Consider the following 18,973-nt stretch of genomic DNA (forward strand, 5'->3'; position numbering starts at 1 on the left):
TACAATATGATATAACCATTTTCAGTATTTTTGGTAAAAGCACCAGATTTTTTAATTTAGTCTTGGGTAAACTGTGGCCTGCATTTGGTAAATTTAACAACTTTCGTTTTGATGGTTTCTAGGCCTTCAACCATAGGCTGTCTGGATTACTATTATGTAGGGTTGACCCGAATAGTTGAATATTCAATGCTTCAACTAAAAGCAGCCTGTCAATCTCGCAATCGAATCTTCGCAGAAACACTGTAACTAACACAAATAAAAAAATATTTAGATTTTTTTTTTCTCCCAGAAAAGTCCATACACTTTTATCCAAAAAGTTAGTTGGGCCACCTCCAATGCATTTCCTGTCTGCTATGAGAGAGCCACATCCAAAAGTCATTTACACTTCCAGGGCAACCTCTATAATGCTATCTGCCTATAGAGACTACATACTGTACAAGGCCCTCCTGCTTGAATCAGTTAGGGTTATTTATTGGCTGAGCGAGCTGCCTTTCTCCTGGAATCACTTTTCTTGTCAATAGCCGGATAAAAAGTATAAAAATAAGACAAAATGATTAAAAAAAAATGAATAAAATGGATAATAAAAATAAAGATCAATGCACCCTGGGCGCACACCTTACAATACTATCCAAATGCATTAATGAAAATCTACACATTTATTATTTATTTTTTACATTTACGCTATAGGTTTTCATTATTTGGGGTTGTTTGTTCCACTTTTAGTGTATGTCTTAGAGAACTGACACATTTCAGGTGCTACTGTAAGTAGCATAAGTATTGTATAGATCTGACAGGATATAAATCAGCCATGGTGCTCGGTTAGATCCACATAGACTATCACTGTGGAGTGCATTTGGGGATTGATCTCTGACATAGGAAGACAGCATCTGATTGGTCACACTCACCCCACTGCATTCCGGGAGTCTAAATTGCTGGGCGAACAGCAAAAAAATTGCTTTTCAATACAGAAAAATAGAATAATAACCGCTAATATGGAGCATTATTATAGATTTATTGTACAAATTCTCTGAAAAGACACGGCAGTTCCCGGCTAGATTACAAAGCTTCTGGAAGGAATACGATTGCACGGACCTCGTTGAAACGCTGCAGCTCTTAGCGCCTCTGAATAAAAAGAGTAAGTCTATACATTGCAATCTGAAGATATTGAATAGGACATCAAAGGTATATTTTGAGTCGTATACGACATTGTCAGCTACAGGGGGTTAACCTTGTTTTCAGCAGATGGGTCAAATGTGTCTCAGTAATCTCTTAATGCAGTCATGTTTCAGTAAGCCCTTAAGCAGGTCTGCACAAGACTCGGTTGCCACTTCACGGGTAGTCCTGTGTCTCACCTTAAGCTGCTTTTCCTTCTTCTTGCGCACCTCCTCCCACTCATTGACGATTCGTCCCCACAGAATCCACGTGTCCTCCTCAAGGTGGGAGAGGTTGGAGGAGGCAGAGGAGCTGGACACCAGGGAGGAGCCACTGTTTCGCCTGGAGCCATTCATTGAGCGCAGCGACTTGCTGTCTGTCTCTAGCAGCCTGTAGTGAAGATAAAAGAGAGGAAGTAGTTTAACACTGTGTATAGACAACTTTTGTTATCGTCCATTAAGAAGTGTTTGTTTCAATCAATCATCAAAATCTAATTGTCTAAACCTAATGTCTCTTCTCAACGGAGACTATTCAAAAATACATAGTTAATGGAACAATTCACCAATTTTCAAGATATTATAGTAGAGTATCAAAATATGCTCCCCAAATACTTAATCCTGTTTGTAATCCAAAACAAATAAAGATGTCATAATAGTGACAGAAATACATAAAAATATAAGGTAGCATTTCTCGACAAAGCAGCATAAACCGTGATATTCACATCCTGTGTGAATTAAGGACTTATTTTGATCAAACCAGAGTTTGGCATTGTTGGCACAGTTGAAAGACCAGTTTTATTTGTTTGTGTCGAGTTTGAAGCGTGTTTTATGATGAGTAAACAAGGTAATTCATATAGTCTCGGTTTGGTAAAAGAGAAAAACTTGAATTCAGACATTTTATTTTCTGTACTTAAAAAGTAAGTAAGTGTAAGTGTACTTAAAAAAAGCTAAGCTACCTTATCAAACTTGCGGCTCACATGCAATGCATCCCGGTACATGTAGGCACGCCTGCCATGGCAAACAATAATGTAATGAAATTGTCCTGAAAGTTGTTTCTAGCTTTTGCTTGAGTAACACGTTCTTCTTGCTTCTAATACAACATTTTAATTGATTTAGTCTTTTATAAACTACAAGATCCTATGTCATGTATAAGTCCAAGTCAACCATTGCAAGAAGAGGTAGACCACACATTCTGAAGACCAGTAAAGCTAGGTTTATGGTAGCCGCGGTGTTCCCGGCGCGAGGGGCTTGCGCCATAAAATAACGTCAACACGGCTGTCGTTTCCAGCGAGAAGGCCGTGCACCTCTGAATTTTTGTAACTACACACCCGCTGCGCTTTCAGTTCAACACGGTCGGCTGGGATGAACAGGTTCGTCTGTACAAACTAGGGATGCACGATGATATCGGCACGACATCGGTATCGGCCGATAAAAGCTTAAAATGGTCATCATCGGCAGATATGAATATTTCTGCCGATGAGCCATGCCGATAGGGTGTCTTGTTTACTATGCGCACATGACGACCATGAACGTAGCATGAGCTCCAGCAACTTAAACTTCCAACATGTCGGCTGTGTGGAGGTATTTCGAATGTAAAACAGATAACAAACTTGCTACATGCAGTACTTGTAAAGCACAAGTGATGCGAGGAGGCTTGTTCCACACTACAAATATGATTACGCATCTCAAGAGCCGTCATCCTGAGCAGCACCGAGAAAAGTAAGAAGAAAAAACGCCGGCAAAAACCCATCAGCAGCCTCTACTTCAGTCCTTTGACAAAGCTAGAAAATACAGCAGCGACCACCCAAAGGTAAAAGTTGAATTTTGAATGTATTGCTTAGGGCTGGGCGATATGGCTGAAAACTGTATCACGATATAAGTGTTTCATATCGGTCGATATCGATAATTATTGATATTTTTTATGACCTGTTTAAAATAAGGACCAGGAGAAAAATATATTAAATTTAAACATTTTTATTTTAAACTTAACCTTCCTCTGATTATAATCCCCTCAGTTATAAAAGCAGAAATGTCAACACAACCATGGAAATCACTCAAATAATTAAAATGTAAACATAAGTCTAAAATCACAGTGAAGAAAGAATAAGTAAGAACTGCTTAATAAGGTGTAATAAAATGGTGCAAAGTGTTAAATATAAACATAGAGAAACCTGAGAAGAACTATTTTCTGCAGGTTTAGTGCTAGGTTGGTAACCTGGCTTCTGGACAGTGCTCAGCACGTCTGCCTCCGTTATTTCTTTGTAGCGTTTAGTAAGGCGCTGATGCAGAGTACCTCTCCATGGTGGTCTGCTGCTTGTGCGGTGTAGCAGCTGCAGATGTTGGACGTTGCTGGCGAATACGGCTGTGCTCCAAAGTGTGAGCGCGGCTAAGGTGGTAAAACAAGTTTGCGGTAGTGTTGGTGGGGACGACGGTCAGACTTATAAAATCCCCAAAACTGCCATACTGACTTTTCCTGTTTTATCAACATTACTCTCGCTCCGCTGCGGCACTCACTTTCCACTTATCGCTCCACCGCGCCCGGTTCTGTTATTGTAGAATCCAACACGAGACAGCGATGGGGGGCAACCAAACATGATACTGTTACATGATTGGCTGTTAGAGTGTCACTCCCTACGTTGCTAGGTTACCAGAGAGTGAGTGCCTTTGTTCATGCAACCAAACTTGCTTTGCAACTTCTGGTTTCTTCCGAAGAAGAAAAAAACTATGTATATAAAAAACAAGTTATCGAACGTTTTATCGAACGCATTTTCTATTGATATGGATTACGTGTCTATCGCGATACATATCGTTATCGTTTTATCGCCCAGCCCTAGTATTGCTCTTGATAACCAGCCGATGAGCGTGGTGGAGCCGCGGTATGCTATGCCCAGGCTATGCCTAGCCGGCGCTACTTTTCTGATGTGCCGTTATCTGATCTCCAGAGTGTTGTCGCCAGTCACATTGAAAAGCTACAAAACGATCACCTCCAAACTTACCTCAATTATTAATTGTCTCCTGCTAGTTATACTACAGCACTTACTAAAAAAAAAAGTTAAATAAAAAAATATTTTTGTTGCATCTCTTTTCGGTGTTGTAATTTGTAGACGGCCCTAAGCACTCGGCTTACAGCAGCAACAACAACAACAACAACAACAGCAGAGAGCAGAAGCCAGCAGGCAAGTGTTATTTACATAAACTTCTGGTGTACTTACAAACTTTCCAATCCATCGTTTTATGAGTGCATAACCTATATGTACTAGTGTAGACGTTTGGTATCATTTCGGGCATTATTAGTGGGGTCATTTACGAGATACAAACGTGGGTCCATTAGCCCCTGCGCTAAGCTATTCAGCTGATAACGCTACTCTACGCTAACTCTCCCAATGTTAGACCCAGGTGAAAAAAGCTTCTGGGGGGGTGTTTGGCTCGAGGTCATGGTGCAAAGGACCCTAGGGTGAAATTACTCTGAACCATCACTTTAATGTCTTTGTGAAGAGAAAATGCAAAAACATACTGTACATCACTAGACATACGTGGATGTGTTGGAAGTAGGGCTGATACGATTCCTCAAATAACTCGAATAATTCGATTACAAAAAATCCTCGATGCAAAATGACTGCCTCGAAGCTTCGTTAAATCAATGTTACCAACGTTGTATCGCTGACGGACGGTGTTTCCGCACGGAGCATTATTACGGTCGCACAGACGCGGCTCAGGCTGCTGCTGGCGACACATGCTAGAGCGTAAATAGCGAGGGGCTTAGAGAAGAGACAGGCCGGAGAAAACGACAGAAAGGGTCCAAAGTTAATTAATTAATTAAAACTCTGTACAGTATGTCTACTGCAAAAACAAACTAGCTTACCACGATAATAGCACGACGTCTAACTTAATCATCCATTCCACGAAGAGGACCGACTAAAGTAAATCACAGAGTCGTATGGACGATGAAACTACACCAAACAACAACTACCAAAAACAAAGACAAGAAAATACGTAGTGGTGACCACGATCTGATGAGCCGACGCGTTGACTATCCCTTCGGAAAAACAGCTGATCTCTCTCTTTTTTTTTTTTTTTTTTTTTTCTCTCTCTTTTTTTTTTTTTTTTTTTTCTGATCAACGATCTAATAGCATAAGTGTAACAGAGCTGTGTGACATTATAATATATAAATGAAAATAGGTTGAGTATAACTAATATTTACATATAGGCCTAATGTATATACAGATCAGTCTCAGGTTGAAACTTGTAGTTCTGAAAGTTAAGTTGCACAACTTAATGTAATGTTTGTGTATGTTTAATGTATGCCTTAGTTTGAGGTTGATATCATTTGTAAATGCCATATTACATTGTTAAAAACAATGTAATATGGCACTTAAATGCACTTAATATGTTTAGTTTTTTGAGAGATGATATTGTAAGCAATGTAGGCAATACAAATGTTGCTTTTTCCGAAAATATAGCTTTTTTCCCCTAGTTTGGGTTGTTTAAAAACGCAAAAAAAAAATTATCCGATTAATCGATCGATAAAGTGCTAGATTAATCGATTACAAAAAGAATCGATAGCTGCAGCCCTAGTTGGAAGAGTGCAGGGGTGGTAATAGGAGTCCTTAAATTCTGATAAATCTGGAATCACTGCCAGACAATTTGCAAGCTGTGACTGCGGCAAACAGACAAACTACATCAAATTTTTTAATTAAAGCCACCCACATTTCTAGGGTAATGCTAAAAATGTAGAATTTATTTTATTGCACTCATTTATTACAGCTTTGTGACAGTAAAACAACCCAATGCATCACAGTGACTTATAACCAGCAGACATTTGGACAGAAATTTCCCCTCTGAATTCTACTGGCAAGAGCATTAAGTGGTTGAAAAAAAAAACTATAACAGGTCTGTTATAAAAGCAACAATGAATATTGGATGACATTAATTTTGTTCATGGTCAGAATTTGAAGTAATAATAAATCAGTTTGTCACTGGAGTTACTGACAGAGACAAACTTAACCAATCAAGGATCAGTGTGCAGAGAAAAGAAGCTGTGACTCCCCACCCTTATCGGCACAGAGGAGCTCATGACATACACGCAAAGTCTCAGACACCTGATCTCGGAAAAAGGCCTGGGCCTCTCCACTGGAGCCTGTAACGTTACTGAAGGTGCTCCCAGAATGGCTAGGGTTACAGCTAACTTTGGGTCGTGCGGGAGGGAGTGAAATGGATGGCTAGAAAGACCAGCCTGCAACAGAGTTTCTACTTGTATTCAACTATGACTAAAGTGAATAAAAAGGAACATCTTTTAGCTAAAATTTGGCAGGAATTTCACATTTTTCAAGCATTTCAGTTAGTCCGTCACAAAGCGTCATACACACTGCAGTAAAAGGCTGTGTTACGCATGAACCTGAACATACTTACACCTCTGCTAATAATTCACCAGTAGTCAAACACAAGTCTCAAGCTTTACAAATAAAAAAAAAAAACTACATAAAACTAGTTATGGTAAGGTGGTATTTGCATTGATGAAAAGGAAAGTTTAAATGTTTAAGATAGGACAAATAACCAAACAATTATAGGTACATTCTCTTTCGAATGTGTGACTGTTATAATGTCATGGCTTACAATTTTCAGTTCATTAGAGAAGGAAAAAAAAAAGAAGCAGAACAAGCCTAAAATACTATAAACCTTACCAAGATAAACTCATGATGTACTCCTCATGTGTCTGGTTTCTAGGAATTCTGGAGCAATGGCATGTCTGATTTACAGATAGTAGCAGTCAGCATGGGACTTCCTCATCTGTGTGACACTATTGAACAAATGCTTGTGCCTTTTATCTGCTCTGTAGGGTACAAAGGCCTCACCAAACAAACACTTAGTAAGCAAGAGCAGGATGCATTAAAGTATCTGTAACATACATATGAACACCAAAGTCCTTCCTCCTGTTGTTGTTGTATGCGTCTTGTAAACAAAATGATAAAAAAGATATGGTAGATATCAGTAGGTTGCTACAGGGTGGTTTAGAAAGAAGAGATTGCATTGTCAGTCAGAAGCAAAGCCTGGCAGCAGAGAAACGTGAAATGGCTTGTCAAAGGTCCCAGCTGTGTGTTTAGGGTGGAGGCAGGGGTCAAAGGGCAGATGAACTATGAGCCCCTCAACACTGACTTCTGTTTACCATATGGAAGCCTGCTAACATCTTATTAAAGGAAATTAGGGAGAAAATGAAACATTTCCCTGTTTTATTTTGATCTCCTCTAATGAGGCCAAGCATCATAAGTGTCACTTGGCATTCTGGAGCAATAGCTGTTGTGGGCGTACCGATGAGTCACCAACCTCTGCATTCAACAGAGCTTTGGCTGTCTTCTTCACTGTCACACAATCCCAAACTCTGTACTCAACTCTTGGTTTCCATGCTGAACAGAGTGTAGCAGTCATGGGTGAAAGTCACAATAGAGGAAGAATTCACAAAGTTGGCAATAGAAGGGTGTCACTTCACCCTCTAACAGTACTTTAATCTGTGAGCAATGAGCAACCCAGGGACAACACACTATGTTGCCTACATAGTACAGAGTTGCTAACATCTGCAAAAATGAAAAGCTCTTCAACTAAGAATGCTACGATAACCCTAAAATCCGGACCTGTTCTTGGTTCTACTTGGCACACTTCAGAAAACACAGTAAACCCTCGTCTTGGAACAGGGGCCTGGAATAAATCTAGAGCAGCTATATATACATGTATTACATGTTATGAGAGCCTTCCAGGCGGCTCATAACATCCCGGAGGACATAGCCTGACTGCTCCGTGGATTGTTGTCGGCAGCTAGCAGGCCGAGCTAGCTACCGGCAGGATCGACAAGAACTCCGGAAAGACCAGAGGAGGAGGACTGTGCATTTTTGTGCATAATGAATGAAGCACCAACAGCAGGATCGTTGCCAGCACTGCTCACCTGACCTGGAAGCCCTGTCGGTAATATACAGGCCTTTTTATTTACCACGAAAACGGCACACTGACGTCTACATAGCCCCCGATGCTAACGTTAGCACAAGTTTGGCTCACTGCTAACCATAGTGAACAAACTGCAGCGCGTTCACCCAGAGGGGATACATATTGTAGCAGGGGACTTTTACAAGGCATCCTTAAAGTCTGTACTCCCCAGCTTTTTACAGCATGTAGATAGTGCTACTAGAGGGAAGAACACACTAGACCATGTAGCATACTCTAACATCAAGAAAGCATACAGAACTATGCCTCTCCCTCACCTAGGCCAGTCAGATCACATCCAACTACTCCTGATCCCAGCATAAATCCCGGTCAGAAGGACTATCAACACCTGACACTGCCCTATCCCAGCTCCAGGACTTCTTCCAATAAGGACATGGTTGTGTGCAATATGTTACAGAAAAGAGCCCTTTGTTTATTGTTATAATTTCATCTTGCTTGTATGCTGCACAATTTACATTACAGCAGAGGTGTACAACTGAAGGTTTACTCAGAGTTCAATGTTCCTACACTAGTTCAATTAGTATTTTGTAGGTCTCTGACTTGTTTTTACTTTAATACTTACATTTTAAAGAAAATAAATAAGAACTGTTTTCATTCAACATTGTGCCCATTATTATCATCAGTGATTAAGTAATTGGACTTTAAAAACACATTTTTAAAGGATATCGTCTAATTATCGTTAAAAAAAAAATTGAGATATTATTTTGTTGTCTATATCGCCCACCCCTATCATAATGTATAACAAATTGCCATCTTAAAAAGGTCCCATTGCATGAAAATGTCACTTTATGGAAGTTTTTTTAACATTTATATGAGTTCCCCCAGCCTGCATATGGTCCCCCAGTGTCTAGAAATGGCGATAGATGTAAACTGAGCCCTTATCCTGCTCTGCCTTTGAGAAAATGAAAGCTCAGATGGACCTCCCCTTTCTCTGCTTTGCACACCCAGAGAATTTGGCCCACCCATGAGAGAGAGACATCATGGCTTTCAAAACGAGCAAATTGACAGTTGGTCAAGGCCACACCCTCCACCTTTCCCCCCCCCTCCTCAATAGACTGGCTCTAGTGGCTGTAATTCTGCACCAAGGCTGAATTTTTGGAAAGAGACTTCAGATACATTATTAGGGGACCACTAAGGTCTATATAAAAGCATCCGAAGAGCACCATGTCATGGGACCTTTAAGAATCAATAGGAGGTTCCTGCCAATTCTAACCCCTATAATAGGGTTTTCCATACACATGTGCTGGCTTGGTTTGCCTCGATGTGTCAGCCCAGCATCGCAGGGATTTGAATTTCCATTACAAAAGAGCTACCTGCACAGGTACGGTCTACACACTGAGCTTCTTCCCCCTAGAACTGCATCCAGGTTAACCAGTGTTGTGCCTGAACGCGTTCATTGAACGATAGTTCATGAACTTGTTCATATTTTGGGTGAACGTGAACTGAACGTACTGTATGTCTGATCAACGGTACTGTGAACTCGTTCATTCTGGTGTCTGAACGGCACGCTCTCTCAGTTCAACTTCGTTCAATAGGGTGCCAGATTTCAATAGAGCCTTCCAGGCGAAAACCCGGCTAAAACACACCGTAAACAGACCTTAATATGTAGCGGAAAAAAACACCCAATCTCGCAATACCAGCCACCAGTGTCGCACCGCCGCATGCGTCATCAAAACAAAAAGCAGAATGCAGGCGACGAAGCAGCAAGGAGGCGTCGTATGATCATTTAAACAAGTTTTATGACAAGGTCGGTGAGGATGGGAAAAATCTTACATTTCTGTGCAAACTTTGCCCGCCGCCTTGCAAAAAGAAAATCCGCACTTCAGTCACATCCACAGCAAACCTGAAACCAGCACGTTGAACTGAAGCAACATTATGGAAAAAAGAACTATGAACTAGTTCATTTTTGGAACTGTGAACTTAGTTCAAAATTTTGAAGTATGAACTATGAACTGAACTAGTTAATTTTAAAATGTGTGTACTGAACTTTGAACTAGTTCATGTAGAAAGTGAACTTTCCCAACACTGCAGGTTACCAGGGGTCCGGTCAAACAGGGTCAAAACTAAAACTTGCAAAGTACTGACCGACAAAGATATTTCGAAACAGACTCACGACTTAGCCTTTATGTGAGGAGCACACAATGGCAAAAAGACACAAAGAACAAAAACTAGCTTCAGCAAACTAGCTGAATCCCAAAAGACCAAAATCCTCCAGAACCCGACAAACTAAAGAAAGTTTTCTCCTAACCATATTTTACTCTTTGTAATAGCCAGTTAGCTAGTTGGCATGTCACTACCTGTTGGACATCACTCTCTTGTATGTGTGAAGATCAGGAGGGGGATGGTGGGGATGTGCAGAATAATTTGACGGCAGTCAGAGTGGTGCAGATTTGCAAAGATAAAATAATAATAAAATAAACAAAGGTTCGAAACTGACTTGAAAATGTGAATAACATTGTAATAAAACAATATTAAGCCTTGCAAAAAGCCCCAATAAAAGCCCCAATAAAAGCCCCAATAAAAGAAAAAGTCCTAAAAAAACAGCTCGCCCTAAATCATCGAAGGTATGGGAATACTTCAAATTTAGTCCCAAACATAAAGGTGTCGTTATTTGCGCTCTTTGACAAATGGAGTTGGCATACCACACCAGCACAACAGCAATGTGGGAGCATCTGAAACAGAGGCACCCCATTATCACTCGTGAAGGAGACAATAACAAGTGGTACTAACGCTGGCTAAATTTATTTCATGTTTGCGTAGTGTGTTGTGTAGCTTGAGCTCTGCGCACTTCGGTGGTGCTAGTTAACCATCTTAGCTCTCCGTGCAGTTTGTTCGTGCTAGGTTAGTAGCTAACGTTAACGTTAGCTAGCTACTGGCGCCTAGACAGCTGTGTTTAGCTAACGTTAGTTAACATCTAATGTTGGCTTGAATGGTAGCTAGGTTACGGCTGCAGAACACAGCTATCTACAGTAGCTAACGTTAGCTAACGTGAACGTTAGCTACTAACCTAGCACGAACAAACTGCACAGAGAGCTAAGATGCGTTGGTTAGCCTAGCACCACCAAAGTGCACAGCTGCTAGATCTAGCTAACGGTAGCAAGCAGACTGCAGTAGCTTTGTACAGGAGAGATTTATGTTGGAACTGTAAAACTGAAAATAGGAATTTTATATTGTGTTAAACACTCTCAGGAATGTCTATATGTACAGTGTTTTTTTTGTACTCCAACTTTTGAATTTTTTGAACAAGAGAATTACGTAGAGTTGGTACTGTAAAAGAGTAAACAGGCTGGCCTTTCATTTTGTATAACAGTAAAATTATTTTATTTATTTTATTTTGTGTAAAGCAGAAGATTTTGTGCAAAACTGTTGTTTAATAAAGTATATTAAGATTATTTTGGTATTTATCTGAGATACATTGTGGTTTTTATTAATCAAGCAACAGAAAAATAATCGTTATATTAATCGTCCAATTAGTCGACTAATCGATAAAATAATAACCTGATTAATCGTTTAATAAATAATCGTTTATCCCCAGCCCTAATGGGCACCCAAGATAAGTGTCACCAATTCAGTATCTGACCAAATAGGAAATATAGTCAATCTCGCTTTGTTTCTGTTATGGCAGAACATTAGGATGTCACAGTGAAGTTGACTTTTTACCTTTTGAATATAGAATGCAATCACTTCATCATTGTATCCTATTAGACATTTATGCGATATGTCATAATTAGCGTAGGATTTTTTTAGTTATGACCAAAAATGTGTTTTGTGAGGTCACAGTGACTGTTGTGACATCAGTCTAGGTCTCTCAGGAAGTTATGTCGTTAGTTTTGATAAGGGTCAGAACTGATATGACAGGAGGACACGCGTTTGTGTGAATCTGATTTAACCCAGCCATTGCAGGTGTGAGATTCAGATTGTTTCCGGAGGGAGACAATCACGGAAGCAGCACACTGAAGCCTGACGGCTGCAAACCACACCTTTCCACACGGAGAACACTATTGAAGACAAAGACTCTGAAAGACTATTCTTGCTTCTTGTTTACCACAACATAACTTTTGTAAATACAACTTTTAAAACTTGAACACCACACCAAGGAGCAGGTTGGCAGAGAAATCAACGCGAGACGCTGGAGCTACTCGGAGCACACGAGCAGGCTGTACCTCCCGATGACTGACGCTAGGAGGCCCGGCTTCAGAAATGCAGAATGCGAAACAACACGGCGGCTGGGTGAGTCATTTTAACCCTTCTTAGTAGGAAAGTATATACTAATCCAGGCCGGCTTAGTCTCATTCTCACTTTAAACGCAACACGCAGGGAGAGGAGACAATACCATTAATGTTAGGAGCTAGGTTAGCCTTTAGTAGCTGTGTGTCTTTATTATACGAGCCCAGGTTAGCTTAGCTTTGTGACCTTTACCTTTGACCACCAAAATCTAATCAGTTCACCCTTGAGTCCAGGTGCATAATTTAAAAGATATTCCCTCAAGGCGTTCCTGAGATATCGCATTCACGAGAATGGGACAGAAGTAAGGTCACAGTGACTTTGACCTTTGATCCCAAAATCTAATCAGTTCATCCTTGAGTCCAAGTGGACATTTGTGCCAAATTTGAAGAGACAAGCGTTGTTTGTTGTCAATATGTTAACTTAATAAAAAGGCAAATTCACACTGTTCAATGGGTCTGCTAACCAGGGGCAGCCTCAAATGTGCTGGTGCTAGGGCTGGGCGATGTATCAATATTTTACCTTATAATGATATATTTTCAAACAAGATATGGGATTAGACAATACAGTTTATATCGATATGGTGTAATGGTGCGTTACATGACCCATTTCTTCTGTAAAGCCGTGCCTGTGTTTGGATTTCTCCTCTCACTCTCCGCGCAGCCCCGCCCCTTCTCACACACGGCTCCCCTGCAACATGGAGAGACACAGCGCCGGTCCACACTGCTGACATTTGTCTACAGTTTAAATTGTTATTAGCACAGCTGTGTATTTTTTTAAGCATGAGAGGAAAACCTGTATTTGTACCAGTGTTCTCGCTGGTAACTTCCTGTTGTGGCGGCAGTCACGGCGAAAAACACAGAACAACAGTACTAACTGGATGTAACTAACTTCAGTTCTATGAGTAATAGCGTGAGATCGCGCCTGCTGGACACGGGCAAGAGATGTGACCCATGGCCAGATAATCATAGTTTATAAAAATGCAGCGCAGTGATGATACAGACGTAACATACACAAGACGTTTGTAACCATGATGACCTGCCAATGCACATTCAACCCGCGCTGGACCCGTTTGTAATGAGTCAGCCATCCTCTGTGAGTAGAGAATTCAGTCTGCAGTGTAGTTCAGACACTTCACTGATAAACTAGAGAATTGTACTGTAACAATCAGCTTTATGGACTAAGAACGTTTTTGGTGTCATTAACTTAAGTCCATCGCATGCTCTCTCTCTCTCTCTCTCTCTCTCTCTCTCTCATTGTTGTTGAAAACAACTAAAGGAGCTTTCTCATAGGTAGGGCTTTATTATGTAACATAGGGTAGGCTATTTTTTTAGATAATAATGTGTTGCAGCTGTACATTTTCAAAGAGGGGAGGAAAAACTGACTTTGCATTTTATTTTGATCAGTGGGTTTTAAATAAAAGTGTTTGTTACATCTCACATGTGGCTTTGACTTACAACTGAACATTTAGCCCACTTTGCAGAAAATACTGAGATATATATCATTTATCGCCATTCAGCCGAAAAATACAGATATGATTTTTGGTCCATATCGCCCAGCCCTAGCTGGTGTCATTCAGCCAGGTGACTCTTTTTTCTGTGAAGCGATCTGACGGCCACATTCTGCTTCATGATGAATTATGCACAAGTTAAAAGGAGCTGACAGGTTAACATTTTACTGGAATTGTATCTCGTACGATTTTATGTGACAAATTTGATCGATTGATTTCTCAATATGTATCGTATAAGCAATAAGGGGAAATGTATAATACTATTCTATTTCTTTACTTAATGTTTTAAAACGGTCCAAAATCCAGCTTTTTGTCTGCCAATCAGCCATACTGTGGTCTCCATTCTTGTATAACTACTGTACACATGGTATTGAACAGGTCGAAGGGCTACCCCATTTCCACACAACAAGTCAAAACTGTTAATTTGATTTGCTTTAGAGATGGACTGCTTACCTGTTCTGCTCCTCGAGCTTGGCAAGCAGCTCCACATCGTCAGGACTGAGCAGCGCCGGTGAGGATGGCGAGAGTGCAGGCGAAGACAGAGATGTAGAAGAGGAGGTGGCAGTGGTCGGCAGGGACATGGGCGTGGCCACCTGGCTAGCCATCTGACTGACCGTGTGGGACACAGAGTTCTTCACCCATGAGAGAGTAGAACTCAGCTTACCAGCAACTTTGTCTGTCGCCACCTGCCGAGGATGGAGAATACCTCTTAATAAAGTAATAACATCAGTAATAGAACGCTGTCTTTATTTTTAGAAAACAGCATAGTAAACATTCCGCTCCCTTTACAAGGCATACTAACATGAATCAGACAACTTCTTAACTTCTCTCCCTATCAATTATGCAAGAAAAAAGTTCCACCAATCTCATCTTCGCAGCTACTGAAGATCATTAGGCTTCATCCAATACCCTTTATTGCTACATTACTAGTTTTGTTAGAGCTACACCGGTAGCATAAATATCCTGGATAGCAGTCAGTATCCGCTGGATCTATAGTTTTCTAAATTAGAATTAGCAAATTAATTTGTGGCTTTCTGATAACAAAATCCCCCAAAAAATATTTGAGTATGGATTGAATGACAATCACTAATCATTAACTTTCTGTCAATTCATTCAATATATTCTACTTAACACATTTCTTTACCTGTAACTTTTACCAATGCACTGCAGAAGTACACTGCAGTGTTTTCTGTCACATGCATTATTTCAGTGTTATTGAGGAAGAGCTTCTTGTGCACAACAGGCCACACCAACACCATACCCCACAATGAATCACAGTGCATTCTGTTACAATGTTACAACAACCTACTTCTGATATTTGACACACAGTATTAATGTAGTATTAATAATATAAAGCTACAAGTACTTGGATCAGTGCTCAGCCGTGTCCTATCTACTGTCATCAAAAAGAGACTACAAAGAGTATGAGTACCTGATGCACAACTATCAGTTTAAAAAGTGAATGCAGGGAATCTTCTATACATTCCTACTTGCTATTCCAAATAATCCAAAATCATTGGCTTTCAGCTGTTTACATACCCCATGAGGAAATCCAGTATCTATTTATTAAGAGAAAATGTCAGTAACACGTCAGGAAATCAACTCTTCTGAACTTTCAAATTATCTAATGACACAATGCCCTGTAGTCATATGCTGATCACACTGTCAGGAAGGGTCAAAGTGCTCCACTAAAGATAGTCCTCCTTCAAGTATTGTGCTGAAATCAGTGTACGACGGGAAGTGGACTCCTGCACTCAGCAAAAAACTAATTCTAAAATGAACCTCTCACCTGAGAAAAAAAAAAAAAAAAAAAACAGAATTTACTTTTGATTTCAACCCAATAGGAAGTCAGCAATACTACAAAATAGTCTATTTTGGAATCATGAAACCATACAGTATTGCAACATTTTAGTGTTTTATCATCTTTCATTTTTATTAAACATTTATTTAACTTTTTCAGTTCAGCAATTACCATGCCACCAGGGAGGAAACCAATCATTGCATGCATCTTACTCTGTATAATGATGAGTAGCCTAATTTCTCTGTGAGTATTAAGTCTGAGGGCCAAAGACATGGTGGAGAAAGAGAGAAAAACAAAGGAGGTGGAGAAAAAGATTGTGGTAAATTTGGTGATAGGAATGTGATATTGTACAAACTGAATTGTTAGCTAAGGTTTTTTTTACCCTCCTGTACACTGACAGAAACACTGAGTGACTTTACTGTTAGCACATAGATGGACGTTAATTCAACATTATACTTGCTTGTCTTTAAAAAACAATATCATTATGAAATAATGTAAGGTTATTATGTTTTGAACACTGATTGAAAGCAAATACTGGCTAAATCTTCAACAAGTAGATCTGACAAAAATAAGAAAACAGTTTTATTATATCTTATGTAACCATGACGTTCAATGTAATGAACATTGGTTCAAAAGCACTTCAAAGAATTCAAACTTGACACAAATTTGCAAGTAATCCTGCATGTCTGCAACCCTCCTCAAGTCAAAAAGCCAGGAAATCATCTTTTGGATGATGATGAAAATTCATGTTTCAATGTCCTCAAAATCTTGAGAAATGTGTGTATGAATTGGCAACAGGAAAAATAAAGATATACTGTTATCATAATTAAACAAAATACAGTCTATAGGGCGTCTCTGTGACGATAAATGCAGCATCCTAGGTTTAATTCCAACTGGGGACTGCATGTCCCTCCCCCTCTCCCCATATTTCATGTCTGCATTTTAACTTTAATCCATCTTTTCCATCCAACATTTCATAAAGCTATAGCGTTTTGGGGCCCTTTAACTTGGACCCCCTGGCAGTTGCCTATCTTACCCAGGGGTACAAAATTATTACCATCCACCAGCCAAATGCTGGTAAAATATTCAAGTGGCTAGTATATCTGCTTCACTCACCAGCCAAAAAACAATGGTAATCTTTTGAGTGGCTGGCAACATTTGAACATTATAGCATAGCACTAGTCATTTGGCTGGTGGACAAAAAGTTTGCACTTGGCGTTTTTTCCCCATGAGCCAGAGTGTATTTCACCGATGTTTCTGACCGTGAGTGGCCCTACTTGGGTATGTGACGGAACTATGTCATGGCAGGTGTAATGCTCAGGAACCAAGGAAGCGCAGTGTCGAGTGTTAAGTTTTTTGGATGTTCTCGGGAAAGCTACAAGCAGCATTACCACAGGCCAAGCAATCGGCTCAATCCAAACAGGCATGTTTTGAACGGCTAGTGCACTAGTTAACACAAATAACAGGCTCCACACCAGTAACAGACATATCCTGCTCCTGCACAGAGCCAGAATATCCAATGGATACTGAAAAATTGCACTCATCAATTTTGTACATGCCTAATTGTTTCTTTTCACCATACCCAACTCTATTTTGCACCACTGAGCTAGGCTAGCACTGTATTTGTAATTTTTCTCTTTGAAAGCAGAAACAAATTGAAGGTCATGAAGTTTGTTCCTTCCGAAAAAAGGAAAAAAAAAAAAAAAAAAAACATAAGTTCAAACTATTGGAATATCTATTTTTGCACTTTATGTCCATAAGAGGGCAAATGTACAACAAGATACACAGTTACTTGTATAGGTTTATTATGTTCAGCCGTTGGCTGTATCCTTTGCGGTGTGTTCAAGTGCAACTTTTTGGCCAAGACACAGGTGACGTGAGAAGATGTGAGGGGACGCCCGAGTCGGGATTCGTCGCCACTAGTTCTTTGCCGTCTGCTTGGTGTGTCAGCACCTTTATTAGTTGATTTCCTGACTTATAAAATCATAAGAATACCACATTCAGGAAGCAAAATATGAGCAGACCTATTTTGCCAGGACCATAGACTGTATATAAAGATGGATGACGCGTCACCACTTCCTCCCACTGTACAAAAGTAAAGCCAATATATGCCAAATATAAAAAATAAAATAAGCCAAGACATGGGCGCTGCCATCTTGTCATTTTTTAACCAGAGTCTGCGCAGTAGTGATCTGGCAGTGAAGCCGCGTTATCGAAGTCCCGTCCGACCAATCCTGAGTCAATCACAGCTGTCAATCATGACCTTTCACACCGTTTAATAGAATCAAATAACTAATAAAAACCAAAACACATCAGAAAAATAACCACTTGAACAAACCTCAGCATGATAACTAGGCCTACCTAAAATTACAATCTTTGGGGAAAATGTATTTGATGTGTACTTTCATTTTTTAGTTTGGTCCATGTCCCATCCGCTAACATGGAGGAGGCCTACTGCAGCCAGCCACCAGGGAATGAACGACGATGAACGACAGGTTTTGGCTTCACTTATACAGTTCATGCATCAACTCTTGGTCAGGACAGGGGGAAGACATGCTTTGAGAGAAGCCAATGTCCAGGTGGCCTTAGAATACATTCCTTCTAACAAGCCCAGCCAACTGAAGCAAGGCTTCGCTATAAATCCTGGATACAGAGATTGTTTCTGCTTTTGTTTGCCAAAGAACTGAAAGGGGCCCTGAGATGCAGTGTGCATAGCTAATGAAACCCACAGCAAGGCAAAAAAAAAAAAAAAAAGCCTCAGCGAAACAACTTCAAGACAATTGGGGAACTAAGAAAGACCAAAGGCAGAACAGAGGCATTTCCTTTTTTCTTAATTCAAAATGCCCAGCACCAAACAGATATCTCACAATGCTGTAAAACAGACCAGGCAAAAAAAACCTACTCACTTAAGCTAGGACAAATATAAAAGTATATAAAAAGGTGCTTATTGTCATCATCTGAGGTGAAAAATAAGACTAATTTATCTTGCCTTTCTCTCTTTCTTCTTTATCTTTTTTACTCTCTCATCGCATGCCATTTCTAGGCAATGAATAGGAACAAAATTGTCTGGCCCAGCAGGAGATAGCATGGCTATCTTCAGCTGTGTGAGGGTATTAAAACGCAGGCCTGACATACAATACACACGGACACTAAGGTAAAAAGGCCTTTCCCTTCACACATAGGGGGAAGCTCACATTTTACCAGTGTACAATGGCCTTGCTGAAGGCTATTCTTCATTATGCAGCCACATAATGAGAGCTATAACCACTGGCTTATATTTTACCCTTGGCTTGCAAA

At 40.1% G+C, this 18,973-nt stretch overlaps 1 protein-coding gene across 7 annotated transcripts in view; it reads right to left on the reverse strand.

The window, feature by feature from the left end:
- The window catches only part of evi5b (ecotropic viral integration site 5b), a 44,870-nt gene that overhangs the window by 22,502 nt on the left and 3,395 nt on the right, over nucleotides 1–18,973 (reverse strand). For 6 of the 7 annotated variants that reach the window (XM_039810672.1, XM_039810675.1, XM_039810671.1 and 3 more), the window contains 2 exons: nucleotides 14,329–14,561; nucleotides 1,353–1,542 (listed from right to left, as the gene is read on the reverse strand). In XM_039810672.1, the coding sequence (XP_039666606.1) occupies nucleotides 1,353–1,542; nucleotides 14,329–14,480 (342 nt within the window). In that variant the 5' untranslated portion in view covers nucleotides 14,481–14,561. Of the gene's footprint in view, nucleotides 1–1,352; nucleotides 1,543–6,832; nucleotides 6,949–14,328; nucleotides 14,562–18,973 lie in introns of those variants that run through there. The other variant, XM_039810677.1, reaches the window with a different exon arrangement.

The sequence above is a fragment of the Perca fluviatilis genome, chromosome 9, assembly GCF_010015445.1.
Source record: "Perca fluviatilis chromosome 9, GENO_Pfluv_1.0, whole genome shotgun sequence".
In the NCBI taxonomy this organism is placed as follows: Eukaryota; Metazoa; Chordata; class Actinopteri; order Perciformes; family Percidae; genus Perca; species Perca fluviatilis.